This window comes from Microtus ochrogaster, chromosome 21, assembly GCF_000317375.1.
Source record: "Microtus ochrogaster isolate Prairie Vole_2 chromosome 21, MicOch1.0, whole genome shotgun sequence".
In the NCBI taxonomy this organism is placed as follows: Eukaryota; Metazoa; Chordata; class Mammalia; order Rodentia; family Cricetidae; genus Microtus; species Microtus ochrogaster.
Window position 1 is genome coordinate 27,916,326 of NC_022022.1, and position 17,484 is coordinate 27,933,809.

General features: G+C 36.6%; 1 protein-coding gene across 3 annotated transcripts in view; it reads left to right on the forward strand.

Annotated features, from left to right (window-relative positions):
- Tbck (TBC1 domain containing kinase) overlaps positions 1-17,484 on the forward strand; it is a 134,137-nt gene that overhangs the window by 16,132 nt on the left and 100,521 nt on the right. For all 3 annotated transcript variants that reach the window (XM_026784153.1, XM_005357301.3, XM_026784154.1), the window contains exons 4-9: positions 2,812-2,926; positions 3,162-3,235; positions 8,632-8,773; positions 14,017-14,077; positions 15,846-15,907; positions 17,074-17,135. In XM_026784153.1, the coding sequence (XP_026639954.1) occupies positions 2,812-2,926; positions 3,162-3,235; positions 8,632-8,773; positions 14,017-14,077; positions 15,846-15,907; positions 17,074-17,135 (516 nt within the window). The remainder of the gene's footprint in view (positions 1-2,811; positions 2,927-3,161; positions 3,236-8,631; positions 8,774-14,016; positions 14,078-15,845; positions 15,908-17,073; positions 17,136-17,484) is intronic.

Genomic DNA, 17,484 nt, shown 5'->3' on the forward strand with positions numbered 1-17,484 from the left:
ACAAGCTTGTGTCCAGATGACTTGCCAGAGTGTAACATGGATGGCCTCTAGGCTCATTTCCAATAGAATGCTTGTTCCATTTGAAACTTGATGAGAGACCGTTTATGGTCTCATTTCTATTAGCATCTTGGTCTTTCACACTCCCGTCAGAATCATTTACTAAGCTTTCCATATAGCATTCTCAGACATCACTAACCTGTGACTCCAAAATTCTAAATTCTTCCTATAAACAAATTCCAGAGGCCTAGGAACATATAGTCAGGCTTATCATGGGTACTCTACTTCTTGGTCCTGATGTTCAATTTTAGTCATTTTTTTGTTACCATAACAGAATGTCTGGCAGATAACTAAGTAAAGAAGGATGTATTCTAACTGATGGGTCAGTAGATACAATCCACTATGGGGAAGATTTGTTATTGGGAGCTTTTGTGTGCTTGCCTGCATCTGGGCAAAATGGGAAATAATGGAGTCCTTATCTTAATCCCCTCTAATGGCCTTGTGTGTCCCATTGACACACAAAATCCAAAAGATCCTTGAACAGTGTTACCAACTGGGTGAATCAATGACTCAAGCATGAGTCCAGATGAGACACACTACTTCAAACTATACCACAGAAACTAAAATTTACTGACTTAAACTGATGTTCAATGCTAGTTATTTATAAGTTTCAACTTTGGAGTTGTCTGATTTAGATAAAGCCTTAGACTGTGTTGGGGGGAGGGGATCCACATGCAACCGCACACAAGTGAACTGTTACATGTTAACTATTCGATATTTTTATGTTGTTATTATATTATAATTACATTGCTTAAAAAAGATTTAATTCTCAAACTTGTTGACCAATTAAGAAAAACAGGTTTAAAATAAGTAAGTCTGAGATATGTCTTTAGTCCTAGCACTTAGAAGGCAGAGGCAGGTAGGTCTGAGTTCAGTGCCAGCAAGTTCTAAGACATCAAGGGCCTTGTAGTGAGACCCTGTCCCAGAAATAAACACTGTCTCCCCACAAAATCCCTCAAAACCAAACAAGTGTAATAAATTCCAAAGGTGCCGTTCGCCATTGTCTTCAGTATTTAAAACAGAAATATTTTCCTTCTCTTTTTATTTTATGTTTCAAAATAAATTTTAAAAATTAAACCCTAAGTGTATAAAGAGACAGAAAAGTAAGTCTGATTTATTGTTTGATTCAAACTGAAAATACTGAGCCTTTAACTGTGATTCCTATATCGTCTCAAACAGTAGCCAAGAATGTAGCTAAGTAGTTTCATAAACTTTACTTTTTAAAATTTTACAAATAAAATTTATTTTGATACACACACCCCTTCATTTTATCATGAATATAATTTTGACATACACATCTAATATTAATTGATAAAAACACTCTTAGGAAGTAGAATGAGTTTTCTGTATTTAGTGTTTAAAAATTGGTTTAATGAAAACAATCACTGTAAAGATTTGATTCCAATTCCATAAGAAATCTGTGTTGAAATACAATGCAGCTGAGGACCTCTAGTGTCACTGCTAAATATGGCATTAATTTATAAGCTATTGTGAAGTGTGTGTGTGTGTGTGTGTGTGTGTGTGTGTGTTGTGAGAGAAGGAGAGGAAGGAGTGGGTGTGGGGACAGAGAGGGAGAGAACAAGAGTAACAAGAGAAGCTAAAGTTAACAGATAGAGGCAAATGAGATGCTTAAACTATGTTTTTGTCATTTAAAACATTTTCTTAACATTTTAATTAAAATATATTTACATAACTCCCCCTTTTCTTCCTCCCCTTCAGCCTCTCTTATATCCCCCAATTTCAAATAATAGCCTCTTTGGTAATTATTACTGTTACATATAAATATATGCACAAGTATGTAAATACAGCCCATTGCGAACATTTTTTGTTATTTGTGTGTATATGACTTCAGGGCTAACTAAGCTATATTAGATAACTAATAAGGGCAGTCATCTCCAAGGAAGGCTAAATCTCCTCTCAGCAGTCAGTCATCTGTAGTTCTTGGTGGAGAGCTGGGACTCTGGGAGATTTTACCCCTTCCTCACTAGCATATCTATTGGTACTGTCATTTTTCAGGACTTGTTTATGAGGACCCTTCTAAGTCACTCTCACTGACATTCTCACTAAAAATCTTTCCATCCCCATCTTTAGTAGCCTTGCCTGAGCCATCTACATGCAGCAGTTGTGCTGCAGATGTGGCCATTGGGAAGATATATATATTCATGGACTTAGATTCAATGGTTTTCATTGATTTGGTCCAGGTATTTTAAATATTACTGGTAATTTGGTAAGATAACCAGGCTGATGAGTAACAAAAGCACCCTATTCTGCTATAAGTACTGTGTACTACTCAAATTAAAACCTTCCCTTGGAAAAAGAAAGATGGGTTTTATTGTAGCCCAAACTGTAAGATTCTATAGCACAAGCAAACGTTCTAATTAGGAAGTCAAAAATATGTAGAATTAGATATGTGTGTATACATGTGTCACATATACTTAACATAAATATATGTACACACATGTTTGGTTTTTTGAGATAGGGTTTCTCTGTGCCTATCCTAGAACTCACTCTGTACACCAGGCTGGCCTTGAACTCACAGAGATCCCCCTGCCTCTGACTACCAAGTGCTGGGATTAAAGGTGTGTGCCATCACCACCCCGGGAAGTAGCTATTTTGAAGATGTATGTGCTCCACTGTGTCTGCATGGAAGAGGTACAACAAAGCATCACTGAATGCTTTTAGTACATCTCATTTCCCTTGAAACGGACTTTATTTACCTTGTAATTGATCTCTGATTTTTTGTTTTCTTTGTAGCTATACAAAGGTTTTGTGCATAGCATTTGAGGTACTTCAGGGCTTACAATACTTGAACAAGCATGGCATAGTACACCGGGCGCTGTCTCCTCATAACATCCTGTTGGATCGAAAGGTAATTTTCAGCTAATAATAGATAGTTTTATGTTGCTTGAGAATGAAAGCTACTGAAATCCTGCATTAATCAGAGAAATAAGACTAATAATATGTTTCAAAATAATACAGTAATAACTGTATAAAAATGATGTATTTGTGGCAAACAAAAAACTTAAAATTTATTGTTTGCCAAATTAAAATTTGTCATTTGTATTAAGATATTTCATTGTGATTTTCTCTCTTTTTAATTGTAGGGTCATATTAAACTGGCTAAATTTGGACTTTATCACATGACAGCTCATGGTGATGATGTCGATTTCCCAATAGGGTAAGGATTGTTTTCCTCTATTTTAATTCTATCTTAACCTTGATGAACTTCGATAGTATATATTTGGTTAGTGGTTCTTTTTTTTTGGGGGGGGGGTTTCGAGACAGGGTTTCTCTGTGGTTTTGGAGCCTGTCCTGGAACTAGCTCTTGTAGACCAGGCTGGTCTCGAACTCACAGAGATCCACCTGCCTCTGCCTCCCGAGTGCTGGGATTAAAGGCATGCGCCACCGTCCAGCTTGGTTAGTGGTTCTTGACATGAAAACAGTTTTCTTTATTTACTACATTTTATTTTTCTATATACTTCATTAACAAGTAGACAATGAGTATTTTCCCTGGTATCTCAAAGATTCCTGAATTGATTTTTAGCAGAACAGAAACAAAAAGTCACAAATCATTGGCTGTGTTTACCTTATGATATTCCTTAATTAATTGCATTTCATTAGGAATTAAGTGGTGTAAGGTAAGAAAGCAGACCAGATTTTTAATGATAGTGTGTTCATTTATAGGCTGGAAAATGTCAGTTGTTTTACTTTCAGTTTAATGTGTTATGTTTATTTAGTGTTCCTAGTTCCCAAAGACAGAAGTGTATTTTTAAATTCAAGTTGATTCATTGTGGGTATTGGAAGTAATGAGATAAATTACAAGTATAGTAAAGAAGTCTATTTAATTGTTTCTGGTGTGAAATTCCAGATCTATGCTGCCTTCCGAGAAATGAGTGGAAATTTATTTATGGTATATTTAGATAAATGTTTCTGATAGAGACGGCTGTATTGTTGCATGATTCCTCTGAAACATTTTCATGATGTAATCCTTTCCCTTACATCTCCATTATTTTTAACAAAAATAAGAAAAAGGATTTCTGATGTCCTTCAGCTTCTCCATGTTAACATTTCACTGTACTGAAATTGTCTCTCATCTCCTGTGCTTGAGTTTGTGTCTGTCTGATATTTTTGTGGCAGCCTGAGTAGACATTGGCTTTTTATCCCTAAAACTTACACTTATATTCTACAAGAGAGACTTCTCCTACATAGTTTCAGAATAATGATGAAAACAACCAAACCAAACTTATCTAACCTAGCAATCGTAATCATATTTATTCCTATGCAGTGTGGCAGTTTTTGATAGTATTCCTTTGTGTTTGCTCCATGAGCTCTCAAAAATCCGTCCTCCACATATTTCCAGGAGTCTCATGGAGGAAATTCCCAAAGAAGAATATTGCTTAAATTTTTAGAATTTTTGGAAAATTTCACCTTTATTCTAAAAACTTACATTATAGGTTTATTTTTTCCTTTTTTTTTCTTTTGCCTTTTTGAAACAGATTCTCTCTACATATCCCTGACTGTCCTAGAACTTATTGTGTAGACCAACCTAGCCTCAAACTCACAGAGATCCACCTGCTTCTGCTTCCAGAGTGCTGGATGAAGGTGTGTTCCACCATGCCTGGCCTGTAGGATTTTGGTTTTTGTTAATTTGTTTGTTGGTTTGTATCATTGTCTCACGCTGATCTGGAACTCACTGTATAATCCAGGCTATGAGACTTCAGTCAGTAAGGAAACATTTATTGAGCACTTTCTGTCTGTCCTTTATTTTGTGCATAAAGCTAATACTAGTTCTTGACCTCAAATAACTTACTCTTCAGTTGGCAAATTTTCTGTACTGAGGGCTTATGTATTAAGATACAAATTCATAAACTTAACATTTCACATACATTCAATGGTAGAGAATAATTTTATTCAGAAACATAAAAATGATATAGTAATAATTAACAAGTGCCAGGCAGTGCAGTCTGGAGGCTGAGACAGGCGGATCTCTGTGAGTTCAAGGCCAGCCTGGTCTATAAAGCAAGTTCCAGGATTTCCTCTAAAGCTATACAGAGACACCCTGTCTAGAAAAATAAACAGGAAAAAAAATAGTTAACAAGTTCTTATGGAAGAAAACATCTTTTTTATTATAAGTTCATAGTTAAGTTCAAGCTCCTTGAGTTATTATTACCATTTGCTATAAAGATCTATAATAAACATGAATACTATTACATCTGTATTTTGTCTAAATCAATTTCTATCAAAGAAAATAAAAATAGCACAAAAGTTACTTTAAGTTTCTGACTTACATTTAAGATTACATTAGGTTTTGGTGATAAATAGAAGTGAATTTTTACGGCGTATCAATCATTTGGTTTTAAATGCTTTTGTAGACCTGGTCTTGTGTTAGCATTCAGCACAACTTGCTTTGAAGTCTGAGTTTCAAAGAATCTTACTGGAAGCTATAAAGCACAAAGTGTGAGACCTTAGCCAGGAAAAATAAAATAAGTGATCAAACAGTGAGGCCAGAAAGAGCCTTTACATCAGAGGAGGCTCACAGTCACCGCCAGTGACAGATATTAAGGAACCTAAGTGTTACCATCTGCTTAGAAATATTGGAAGGAGTTAGAAATTGGGCACTAATTTTGATTGGACAGTAGCTTAATACCCTGTTAAAACTGCAAATGATAAAAGCCACTTGTATTTATTTTACCAGCCATGTTCAAAGTGAAGTTCTGGTAATTTTCGTTAAGTGTTAGAATGGGACACTTATAAGAAAGTTGCTGAAAGACAATGCCCTCCATTAAGGAGCCATTTTTAGGATCTTTATGAATTTCTGTCTGGTTAAAGAGGACCCAGAATTTTTAGAACAAGGGTTACTTCTATGCTTATGTCCAAAGTTTTTGGTGTACCAATTTAATTATAGCTTTGCTTGACTTTTCATTAACTGTACTATGATTTTCAATTTATATATTGGAAGTCAGGAATAAAAGTGAATAATTTACCTTTTGCAACATCGGGTTTGTGTCACATATTCTATTTTTGTAGAGCATTTTTATCTATTAATATTTACAACAATTTTGTGAGGTGGGCATTATCATTCCTTTCTACAGAAGAAAGACAAGTCAGATTTTACTGAAATTAAAGCACAGGTTTTGTTGGGGAAGAAATTCAGGAATAGAGCAATTGCAGAGCATGTATAAGGCTGTCTCTGGGGCTTCAAGACAAAAAAGCACTGTTCAAAGAGTGGAACACATGCTAGACCATTACATCTGGTGCTTTTTTATTAGACTTTTGATGTGGGATTTCCCTCTGTATGCTGTGAATATGGTTTTTTCCCCCCATCACTTAATAAAGAAGCTGCTTTGGCCAATGGCTTAGAGAATACAGCCAGGCAGGAAATCCTAACAGAGATATATAGAGACAGTAGGCGGAGTCAGGGAGACACCACGTTGCTGCTGAAGGAGAATGATGCTTCAATGCTGGAATCTTACCAGTAGGCCACACTCTCAAGGCGACACACAGATTAATAAAAATATGCAAATATAAGATAAAAGAGTTAGCCAGGAATATGCCTAAGCTATTAGCCAAGCAGTGTTGTAATTAATACAGTTTCGGGTCTGGGTGCCTGGGAAACAAACAAGCTGCTGCCACCTACAGACTCTAGTACTTTTACAGACACCACACGTTCACTTAGAAAAACAGTATTATCATTGAAGGCAAAATGGCATCTTTATATTTCTATATAAGAGGAATACGTGAGTACATTAAAAGAATATTAAGGTCATTCTGATAATGGTTTAACAATTTAATAAACTAGTTTTATTCAAGTTACCTATCCAGAATTAAATGAGTTATATTTTATGTATAAATAAGAAGTTTGGATGATATTATGAGAAAGGGACATCACATATATTTGCATGTATTTTTCATAGAGTTATTGTTATAAAATAATGTAAATTAAGTGAAAAATGCAGATTACGGTGTTCATGACTAAATTTGAGAAAGGCACACCCACATGATACTAAAATAGAAAATACCTACATGCTGTGCCTAATAATTCAATTCTAGGTTCATAGTAGTCTTGGATATTGAGGTATTTATTATGTTAAATATTGGTTTTGCTTGGATCTTATTATCACTATGTGCTGGTTCTTCCTCCTTGGAATAAGACTATAACTTAATTATTATTTTATAGAAACCCATGGTTGAGAGACTTTGAACTTTAAGTTGATGTTGGATTTTTAAGAGACTGAACTTTTAAAGTGTTTGAATTTTTTTTCAATTATATGATTTTATCATTTTCCCCTTTTCTTTTCTCCCTCCAAACCCAACATGTACCACCCACCCATGTTTTCAAAGTCATGACCTCTTGTTCTTTAATTTTTGATGGATATTTTTGTGTATGTGTTTATGTATGTGTGCATTCCTAAATATATAAATATAGCTTGTACAGTCTGTATACTGTACCCATGAAGTCTCACCAACAGGGCTGTCTAAACATGACTTGAACAAGGATAACACCAATAGACATGTTGACATGGAAGGAGGAAAACTTAGGACGTTTCTACCCTAGACACAGAACTACAAACAGTAAGATATTCTGGAATCAGAAGAAGTAATCTTCCTGAGGGAAGAGAACACCAATTGGTTATCCAACACTAAGTGCACATCCCTGGAAAATATGTACATACAAGTATTTGAATGTTTCAAAGTCTGTGGAACTTTTAAAGTTATACTGTTTTATATTACATTATTAACATCAGATTTGGGGGATAAACAAGAAAGGAAATTATTATATTATTATAATTTAATAATGATGTTTTTGCGTATCAAGTTGATAAGGGATCATTTGTGCTGACACAAGCTAAAGACATCTGAGAAAAGAGAATCTTAATTGAAGATTGCCCCCATCAGATTGCCTTTAGGCAAGTTTGTAAGTCACTTTCTTGATTAACAGGTGATGTGAGAAGGCCAAGCTCACAATGGGTGGCAGCACTCCTGAGGCGGTGGTCTTGTATAAAAAAAAAAAAGCAAGTAGAGAAAATCAGTAGGTCGTATTATTCCATGAACTCTGTTCCAGTTCATGCTTGAACTTCTTCTCACCCCTCAAAGATGGAGTATAACTGTAAAATGGCACAAGCCTTTTCCTGTTGAAGTTGCTTTTGGCCAGTGTTTTATCACAGTCACAGTAAAGCAGACCAGGACCTGTTGAAAATAATTACTTTCTTATTTCAAAGGTCAAATGATGAAACAATTCACCATTAACAGAAGATCAAGTGGTCAGAGGAAAGAAAAGAACTAGAGGCCTGCTGTAATGCCGATATGATACAGTCACAGAGAAGAGCAAGAAACTAAACATGCCACAGAGAGATATGATGTTTTTAAAATGATTTAGGACTCCTGTCTGTTCAGTTTCAATTCCTAGACGCAAAGGCCCGTGTTTCTATGATTAGTTCAAGATTCTTTCTAGTAATCTCTGTGGATTTATTTGTGTAGTATTTTTACATCTCATGCACTAATTATAAGAATGTGCTACTGTTTCTATAGCCATTGTAGCTCATTATAATTATTTGTTATTCACTTGTGTTATAGGTATCCCTCATATTTGGCACCAGAGGTAATTGCACAAGGAATTTTCAAAAGTACTGATCATGTGCCAAGTGAAAAACCATTGCCCTCTGGCCCCAAATCAGATGTGTGGTCTCTTGGGATAATTTTATTTGAGCTTTGTGTGGTACGTATAAAGAAGTATTAAATTAATAAAAAGATTGTGTGTTCATTAGAATTTACTTTTTAGAGAGAAAGTTTATATAATAATGAAATAGTTTTCTGTGCAAATTGACTCTAAATAAATAGAAAAGGTGTATGTCTCAATTTGGCTTTATTTCTATTTTATCAGATAGAGAGAGGAGACAGAGACAGGAATAGAAAGATAGAGTGTATGAGTATACATATATGACTTACTATGTGTGCCTGGTGCCTAGAGAGGCCAGAGCAGTGCATTGAGTCCTCTGGAAGTGGAGTTACAGACGGTGATGAGCTTCCATGTTCGTGCTAGAACCAAACCTGGGTCCTCTGCAGGAGCATCAGTGCTTTCACTCTTGAGCCATGTCTCCAGTCCCCCTTCCCGGTTTCTTTCTTCATTTTTATTTTGATATTTCTCAATATGTTCAGGCTTTTACTACTTGTATAAACTAGTTACTGGTTGCAGGCCTTTCAAGGGAATCTTACCCCTGGTTCTCCTCCCACCCCATACCCCCGTTTCTTCCTGACTGCCATGAGGTGAGTATACTCCTCTATTGCATGTTCCTACCGCCATGATATTCTGCCTTACCTTGGGCCCAAAGTCTTGGAACAAGCCAAGCATGAACTGAAATCTCAGAAATTATGAGCAAAATTAAATCTTCTCTACTTCTGTGTTGCTATCAAAGATAATTTTGACATAACCCTGAGAAACTCACAAAACACCAATCTGTTGTTTCTGTTATCTACAGAATTTTCCAATATATTTTGAGAGTAATCCTCTGCATTTATCCTTATCATTGCTAAGAATGTTTGCCTTTTTTCATTTTGTGCTTTTAAGATCTAATTTGATAACAATAAGCAAATGTGCAAATTTGAGTTAAGTTTCGTGTTACAAGACATAGCTGTTTTTTAGAAAGGGTTTCATTGTAGCCCAGGTTAGCCACAAACATTTTTCATGACTGAAGCTCGTCTTGAATTCCAGGCCCTTTTCTTTCTCTCCCGGGTGCTAGAACTGGAGTTACACACCACTGTTCACAATTAAAACCCAGGGCTTCATTCATGCTAGGCAGGCCTCAATCTACCTGAGCTACATTCCCAGCCCTATTATCTTTCTGTTACTACAAGCAAACAAAGTTTACAAGACTTAATTTGGATTCATAATTACAGATTTTTGAGTCCATAATTACTTGCTTGTTGCAGCTCCTGAGTTGAGGCAGCATATGACAGTAGAGATGTTTACTGAAAAGGGTGAAAGAGAGTGCTACAAAGATGTCTTAGTAGTTAAGAGCATTTACTGCTCCTGAGGAAGACCCAGATTTGGTTTCCAGAACCCATGTCTGACAGCTCGCAACCATCTGTAGTTACAGCCACATGGGCTCCAACACCTCTGACCTCTGTGGGCACCAGCATTCATATGCACACACCCACACATAGCCAGAGAGAGAACAAGAGACAGAGAGAGGGGAAGGGAGAGAGAATATTTAAGAGTGTGTACATACAAAAAAAAAATGGTTCCACTGTCCCATTTAGGGGCATACCCTCAATGATGAAGGAATTTCCCAGGAAGCCCCGCCTCTTAACTTTTCATCACATCTCAATAGCAGTGGACTGGGGACTAAGTCTTCAACATACAGGATTTTGAGATACATTCCAGATTCAAACTCTAGTACATATTTAAACCCTAGTACATGTTTAACTCAAGGACCACTGAAGTAATAGAAAACTCCTATTGAAGAATTAAATCTCAAGACATGGATTCCATTTCTACAAATAATATTATCTGTTTTTATAAAGTTATTGGAAAATATATGAAATAGTACAAATATATTATGCCGTACTATAATTTTTTGTATGACAGACTATAAATATTAGATTTTACTATTAATAATATTTAAATGCAACATGATAGTTTATATATTGCTATTTCATTCTCTAAAGAAAATCCCATATATCCTGATTCTCTATTACCCTTTGTCTAATCATTCCAATGTTTTAATATTTAAAAAAGATAGTGAATATAATTTTGCTGAAAATCACAGATGAAATGAAAATTTTGTTGGAATTTGAAGTATGCAGTGTTTGTTTTCTGCTACTAACACAGATAGCTAAACTCTTATGATGTAGGTATTTTTTCTTTCCCCTCCCCTGATATAGGTATCTCTTATTTAAGTAATTCAACTCAACAGATATTGCTGAATATTTACTGTGTGCAAAGTTTGTTTCTGTGGATTGCATTGACAGAATTTTGTACGTTGAACCATCCCTGCACCTCTGAGATGGATCATGCTCAGTGTTCTTTTTGATGTGTTCTTGGATATGTTTTGCCAGTATTTTATTGAGTATTTTTGCATCAGTGTTCATGAGGGAAATTGGTTTGTAATTCTCTCTTTTGAGTCTTTATGTGGTTTGGGTATCAGGGTAACTGTGGCCTCATAAAAAGATTTGGCAATGTTCCTTCTGTTTCTATTCTGTAGAATAATTTGGTATTATCTCTTCTTTGAAAGTCAGGTAATTCTGGCCCCGGGTTTTTTGTATGTTTTTGGTTGGGAGACTTTTAATGATTGTTTCTATTTTCTTAGGGGTTATAGATCTATTTAAATTGTTTATCTATTCTTGATTTAAATTTGGTACAAGGTATCTACAAGAAATTTATCAACTTCTGTAGCACAATTAATAAAAACTCAGAGATAGCTATTTGGGTTCAACCTGAAGGTCAGAAAAGTAAAACAGCCACTGGTTCTTACCTCTACCTCAGTCTGAAACGGCGATCCTGCCTGCATAAATCTCAGAATGAGACTGTCTGAGAGTTGTCTCTTCCTGTCTTCTATTCCTCTCTAGGGCTGGGGTTAAAGCATGCACTTCCCAGTTTCTATGGCTAACTAGTGTGGCTACTAGGATTAAAGGTGTGTGTCACCACTGCGTGCTCTGTAAGGCTGACCAGTGGGGATGTTTTACTCTCTAATCTTCAGGCAGGCTTTCTTTATTAAAATACAAATGAAATACCACTACAGGGTAGTTTAGAAGAGACTACAGAATAAAGAACAAAAATGAATATTCCTATTATTCTTAGGTTCAATCTTTTCATTGTGTCTCAGATTTCATGGATGTAATGTGTTAGGAACATTTTAGATTTGACATTTTTATTGACCTATGGATCTATTTTCTCTATTGTATCTTCAGTGCCTGAGATTCTCTTTTCTCTTATATTCTGTTGGTGATGCTTGGATCTGTAGTTCCTATTCGCTTACCCAGATTTTCCATTTCCAGAATTCCCTCAGTTTGTGTTTTTTCCCTCAGTTTTCTTTATTGCTTCTATTTCCACTTTCAGGTCTTAAACCATTCTTTCACCTGTTTGGTTTTTTTCTTGGTTTTTCTTGACATTCCTTGAGGGATTTATTGATTTCCTCCTATTTTCCTTTGTGTTTTTCTCAATTTCTTTAACAGATTTTTTTTTGTTTCCTCTTTAAGGACCTCTATCATCTTCATAAAGTTATTTTTAAGGTCATGGCTGGGATCTGGGGTGATATATTGCCCTTTCTGTTATTGTTTTAAAAAATTTATTTATTCATTATGTGTAGTGTTCTGCCTGCATGTATGCCTGCAGGCTAGAAGAGGGCACCAGATCTCATTACAGATGATCATGAGTCACCAGGTGGTTGCTAGGACCTCTCAAAGAGCAGCCAGTGATATTAACCACTGAGCTATCTCTCCAACCCGCCCTTTTTGTTATTGTTTTCTTACACTGGCATTTAGGCATCTGAATTTGGGGTGAATATAGGTCTAGGTGTTGATTCTTGTGTTTGTCTTTGTTGGATGGGTGTTTTGTTCCTTGGTTTCTGTTTCCTCTCTGTTCTCTTGGCTTAAGTGGACAAGGGTTCTGGTGACTGGTGAGTCTTCAAGTCCAGTAGGGTATCTCCTCTGAGATTTTGGGGGTCTTAGGCTTTTTGATCTGATCTGACCTCTGGTAAAGCTGAAGTCTACTTTATTCTGTATATCTGGCCTGGCCTCTGGTAAAGTCTGAGTCTTCTTCTGGAATACATAGAATGAGCCTGGTGTTTGGTAGAACTCCTGTGACTGTTGTTCCATCTGGTGTGGATTGTACCTGGGCCTATGGTGTCTGTTCTTCCAACTGGTGTGGACTACTTCTGGGTCTGTGGAGTCTGCTGGAGTTCTGGGGAAGGGCTGGACATGGGGAGGATGAAGAGGTAGGAGGGGTTGGCGGCACTGTGGGTTCTTTCAGGAGCAGAATCCAGGGCATGGTGGCAGTCTGTCCGGCAGGCTTGTCACAGCCTAGTCAGCTGCTGCACCAGAGCAGTGGGATGCCTCTGGCGTTGGGGCAGGACCCAGCAGTGGTACTGGTGCTGAGATGGGAGTGGCAGGCCACAGAACAGGAGGGTCACTAACTGGTTGTGTGTGACTCTTTCTCAGGGGTTGGCAGCAGTGCCCAGCAGTGGGGTGGGGAGTAACTGGGAAGGCAAGAGCCTGGGGAAGGGTTGTGAGGGAAGCCTGGAATCCTGGGTGGGATGCAGTTCCACTGGCAGGCGGGTCACTCACCTGTTCTGGCTGGTATGGTCTGCTGTAATGTGTATCTTCAAACAGCCTGTAATACCAGCTATTCTGGAGGTTGAGCTAGGAAGAACCAAGCTTGAGGCCAGACTGGAAAGACTGTCTTAAAGTAAGAGTATAAAAGGGCTAGGGACAGAACATAGTGATACCATGCTGTTCTAGCAACTGTGCCCATCTAGCATACTTGAGTCCTGGGCTGGCCCCAGCTCCAAAAGCAACAAAGACGGCATAAAAACTCAGGCACTATTGGAACACACAAAATGCCAGTCTGAAGTAACTTGAGAGAAAGAGGAACTGCTGTGGGTTGTTATCAGTGTGAACAATAGAGTACTTCAACATGATACATAACTGAGGATTCCAGGGATATACTTCAGGTGATCTGGAAAAACTAACCATCAAGAATGTGTGGTTCTCAGAAGTGATCAGTGCCTGGGATACCATTTAGATCTAATGATTGTTAGGTGTAGGTGACTTAAATAATAAATATTATACAACTCTTAAAAATGTTATTTAACTATAGCTCTTTGTGGTCAAGCTTAATTTAAATAATCAACAAAACTCTGATGATAAATGGAAGTGACAACAACCTTCAGTTATGATACAGAAAGATTCCTAGGGAAAGAAAATTCTAAATATTAATACTATTATATTTTGCCCATTATTTAGGGAAGAAAATTATTTCAGAGCTTGGATATTTCTGAAAGATTAAAATTTTTGCTTACTTTAGGTAAGTTTCATATATTTGATTGTGTTTCAACCATAAACATATTCTATAGAAACAGCTGTTGTCTGCATTGGAGTGTTCTCCTAGCACAGTGAAATGTGTGTCTTCAGGTTGATGGTGAGGTAAGCATCACAAGGCATCATGAAAAGTGTCTTTTAAAATGTGTGGTTTTCTTTATTAATGAAGGAACTTGAACCTGCATGGAAAGAAATCTTAGTTTCATGATTTAGTCAAGCAAACTATCTTGTATAATCAAATTAATAGAATTTAAAACTACTTCCATCCACCATGTCTAAATTTTGAGCTACCTTTCTATGTGACTAGTTGTATATATGAAGAACTGTCTATGAATAGTGTCCTTTTCTTTATAATTGGCATATATATATATATTATGTTTGAAATTTATAGTAACAAATGTGATCTAATTTAGAGTGGAATAAGGTAAATATGTGGTCATAAGAGAGAAAACCTGATAGACTATTTTATATAAAGCTCTGACACATCGACATTCCAGCAATAGAGTTTACAAATAATAAAACTTGTGGGAATAGTTAAGTATTTGAAAGTAATGAATTTTAACTAAATTGCTTAAAATTTCATCTGATTCATGATTTTTTTTTTTTACCAAGAATAGATACTACGTTTGTCAAGTAATTTGGTGTAGCCTGGTTAATAAAAGACCCAGAGACAGATTGGGGTTCAACCTGAAGGTCAGAAAAGCAAAACAGCCCGCCATTCGCTGTTACCTCAAATTTAATCTGAATTGGTGATCCTGCCTCCAGGAATCTCAGAATGAGACTGTGCCTGAGAGCTGTCTCCTCTCATTTTATAATCCTCTCTAGTGCTGCGATTAAAGGCCTTCACCACTATCGCCTTGTTTCTGTGGCAAACTAGTATGACTACTGGGATTAAAGGTGTGTGTTATCACTGTCTGGTCTGTAAGGTTGACCAGGGTGGCTGGTTTATTTTGTGATCTCCAGGCAAGTTTTATTTATTAAAATATAAATGAAATATCACTACAGTTTGGAGCATTATTAAGTTAAATGTTTACTTTTTATCCCCAGAGATACATAAGCGCAGTCTTCAAACCTCATATTATAAAAATAAACTATTCTTGTAATCAGGAAAAGACAACTATAACAAACTTTCTTATTGGACTATCTTTGGATCACCAGCCTGCGAATAATGACCCAGAGACTTACTATTAATTATGAAAGCTTGGCCTTAGCTTAGTCTTGCACCCAGCTAGCTCATATCATTCAAATTAACCTGTTTGTATTCATCCACGTTCTGCCACACGGCTCGATTAGCTCTTGTTAGTACTGCACACCTGACTTGCTCTGTGTCTGCTGGAGAAACACCTCAGTTCCTGCTCTCACTTCCCTTCGCTCTGTCTGAAGTCACGCCTTTCCTTCCTGCCTAGCTATTGGCCATTCGGCTTTTTATTACGCCAATCATAGCAACATATCTTCACATGGTGTACAGCTATTCCACAACAAACAACAGTGCCTTCAAAAATTCCTTGAAATTTCTTCCATATCTCTATTTAAGTTGCTGTACTTTAGTACCTGTGCTTAACTAAATTGAGTGGGTAAGCCTCTGGTTTTATCAAAACATGTAAGGAAAGTTAATTTAAAAATGTTTTAGTAGCTTAAGCACCAAAACTACATTATGATATTTGGAAATGTTGTATCATGGTATCAAAACATACCTGGTTATTGTGATAGATTCAAAAGCAGTGCACACTAATCTGGCTTTCCTTTTTTCTTAGGCTGTGTGGATGACACTATAGTAGTTCTGGCTGAAGAACATGGTTGTCTGGACATTATCAAGGTTCGTTGTGCATCTGTTTGGGCTGTCCTAACAGGCTATCTGAGAGTGGGTCATAAATGATAAATAAATAAATAAACAAACAAACAAACAAATAAATAAATATGAGATGAATAAAACATATCATCTCACAGTATTTTAGGCTGGAAATGTCAGGTAAAGGTTCCCACAGGTTCAGTTTTCTGATGAGGGAGGACACTGTCCTCACAGAGCAGAAAAGCAAGCTGGTGGAAGATGTTGTGGATGCGTGAATGTGTTTGATAAAATCCTATTCCCAAGATGAGAGCCCTGGTGACCCAATTATCTTTTACAGGCCCACCTCTTTTATTGCTATTTGTTTGTTTTTATTTTTATAATTTCTTGAGAATTTCTTATAAGGTTTTGATCACATTCATCCCCAGTTTCTTTCCTAACTCCTCTCAGATCAACCCTTATCTCCCTACCCCTACAAATTCATGCTCCCCCCTTTCATAACCCATCAACTCCATTTGTGGGGCCCATATACTCCTGGGTGTGAGGCTGTCCACTAGAGTATGGTCTATCTACCAGGAGCCAAACCCTTACAGATAACTGGCTCTCCCCTCACTAGGAGCCACTAGCAGTCATTAGCTCCTCAACTTCTGGCTTTGAAAGTCTTTCCACCTACTCTTCCACAATAGTCATTGGGCCTTGCAGAGGGGTTATGACATATGGCTTAATCTGCACTTTAACAGTCAATTTCTGCCCAAACCACCATTTGCTGCACAAAGAAACTTCTCTGATATCATCTGAGAACTGCACTAATCTATGAGTAGAGAGGTAAGAATTTAGAAGGCACTATGAAACTATGTCTATTTAGCAGAATGAAAAGAGCAGGTTCATTCACTCTGCAACTCATCTCTTAATGTCATCTATGTAATATCAAGTTTCAAGACCTGATTTTAGGAAGGGACACAGTTATACCAGAGCAGTCTTTTTTCACATCAGGATACAATAACAAGTTATTAAAGCTATACTTATTTCTCTGCAGATGCTGCCTTTTTTTTTAATCAGAGAATGACAAATGGCTATAAATTTAAATAAAGTCCAAATAAAGACTTTTTTTAAAATCAAAGCTTAGGAGATTTAAATATTTCAGTAAAATATATTTCTAGAATTGATCATTTATCTATTTTTTCTTTATTTGCTAGGAACTTCCTGAAAATGTGACAAATATTTTGAAGAAGTGTCTCACCTTCCATCCTTCTAAAAGGTGATTCCTTAAGACTTTAGGCTTATCCTGAGAACCTTTTCGTGTGGAGTTGATTTGATTTGATTAGGAGAGTGATGGACTAGGGGACCGTAGATACATGTGTTGTATTTGGTGGGAGACTGATGGACTAGGGGACAATAGCTGCATGTGTTGTATTTGGGGGGAGATTGATGGACCAGGGGATAATAGCTGTATATACAATAGTACATAAATGATACTAGTATTATAAATGTGATTCAAAGTTTTTTTTGCTATAAAAGAAGTCAAATCATGGTCATGAAACTAACATGTATGAAAAAAGCTTCTAATTCATCTTCTTTTCTTTTTTTTTTTTTTTTTTTTTTTTTTT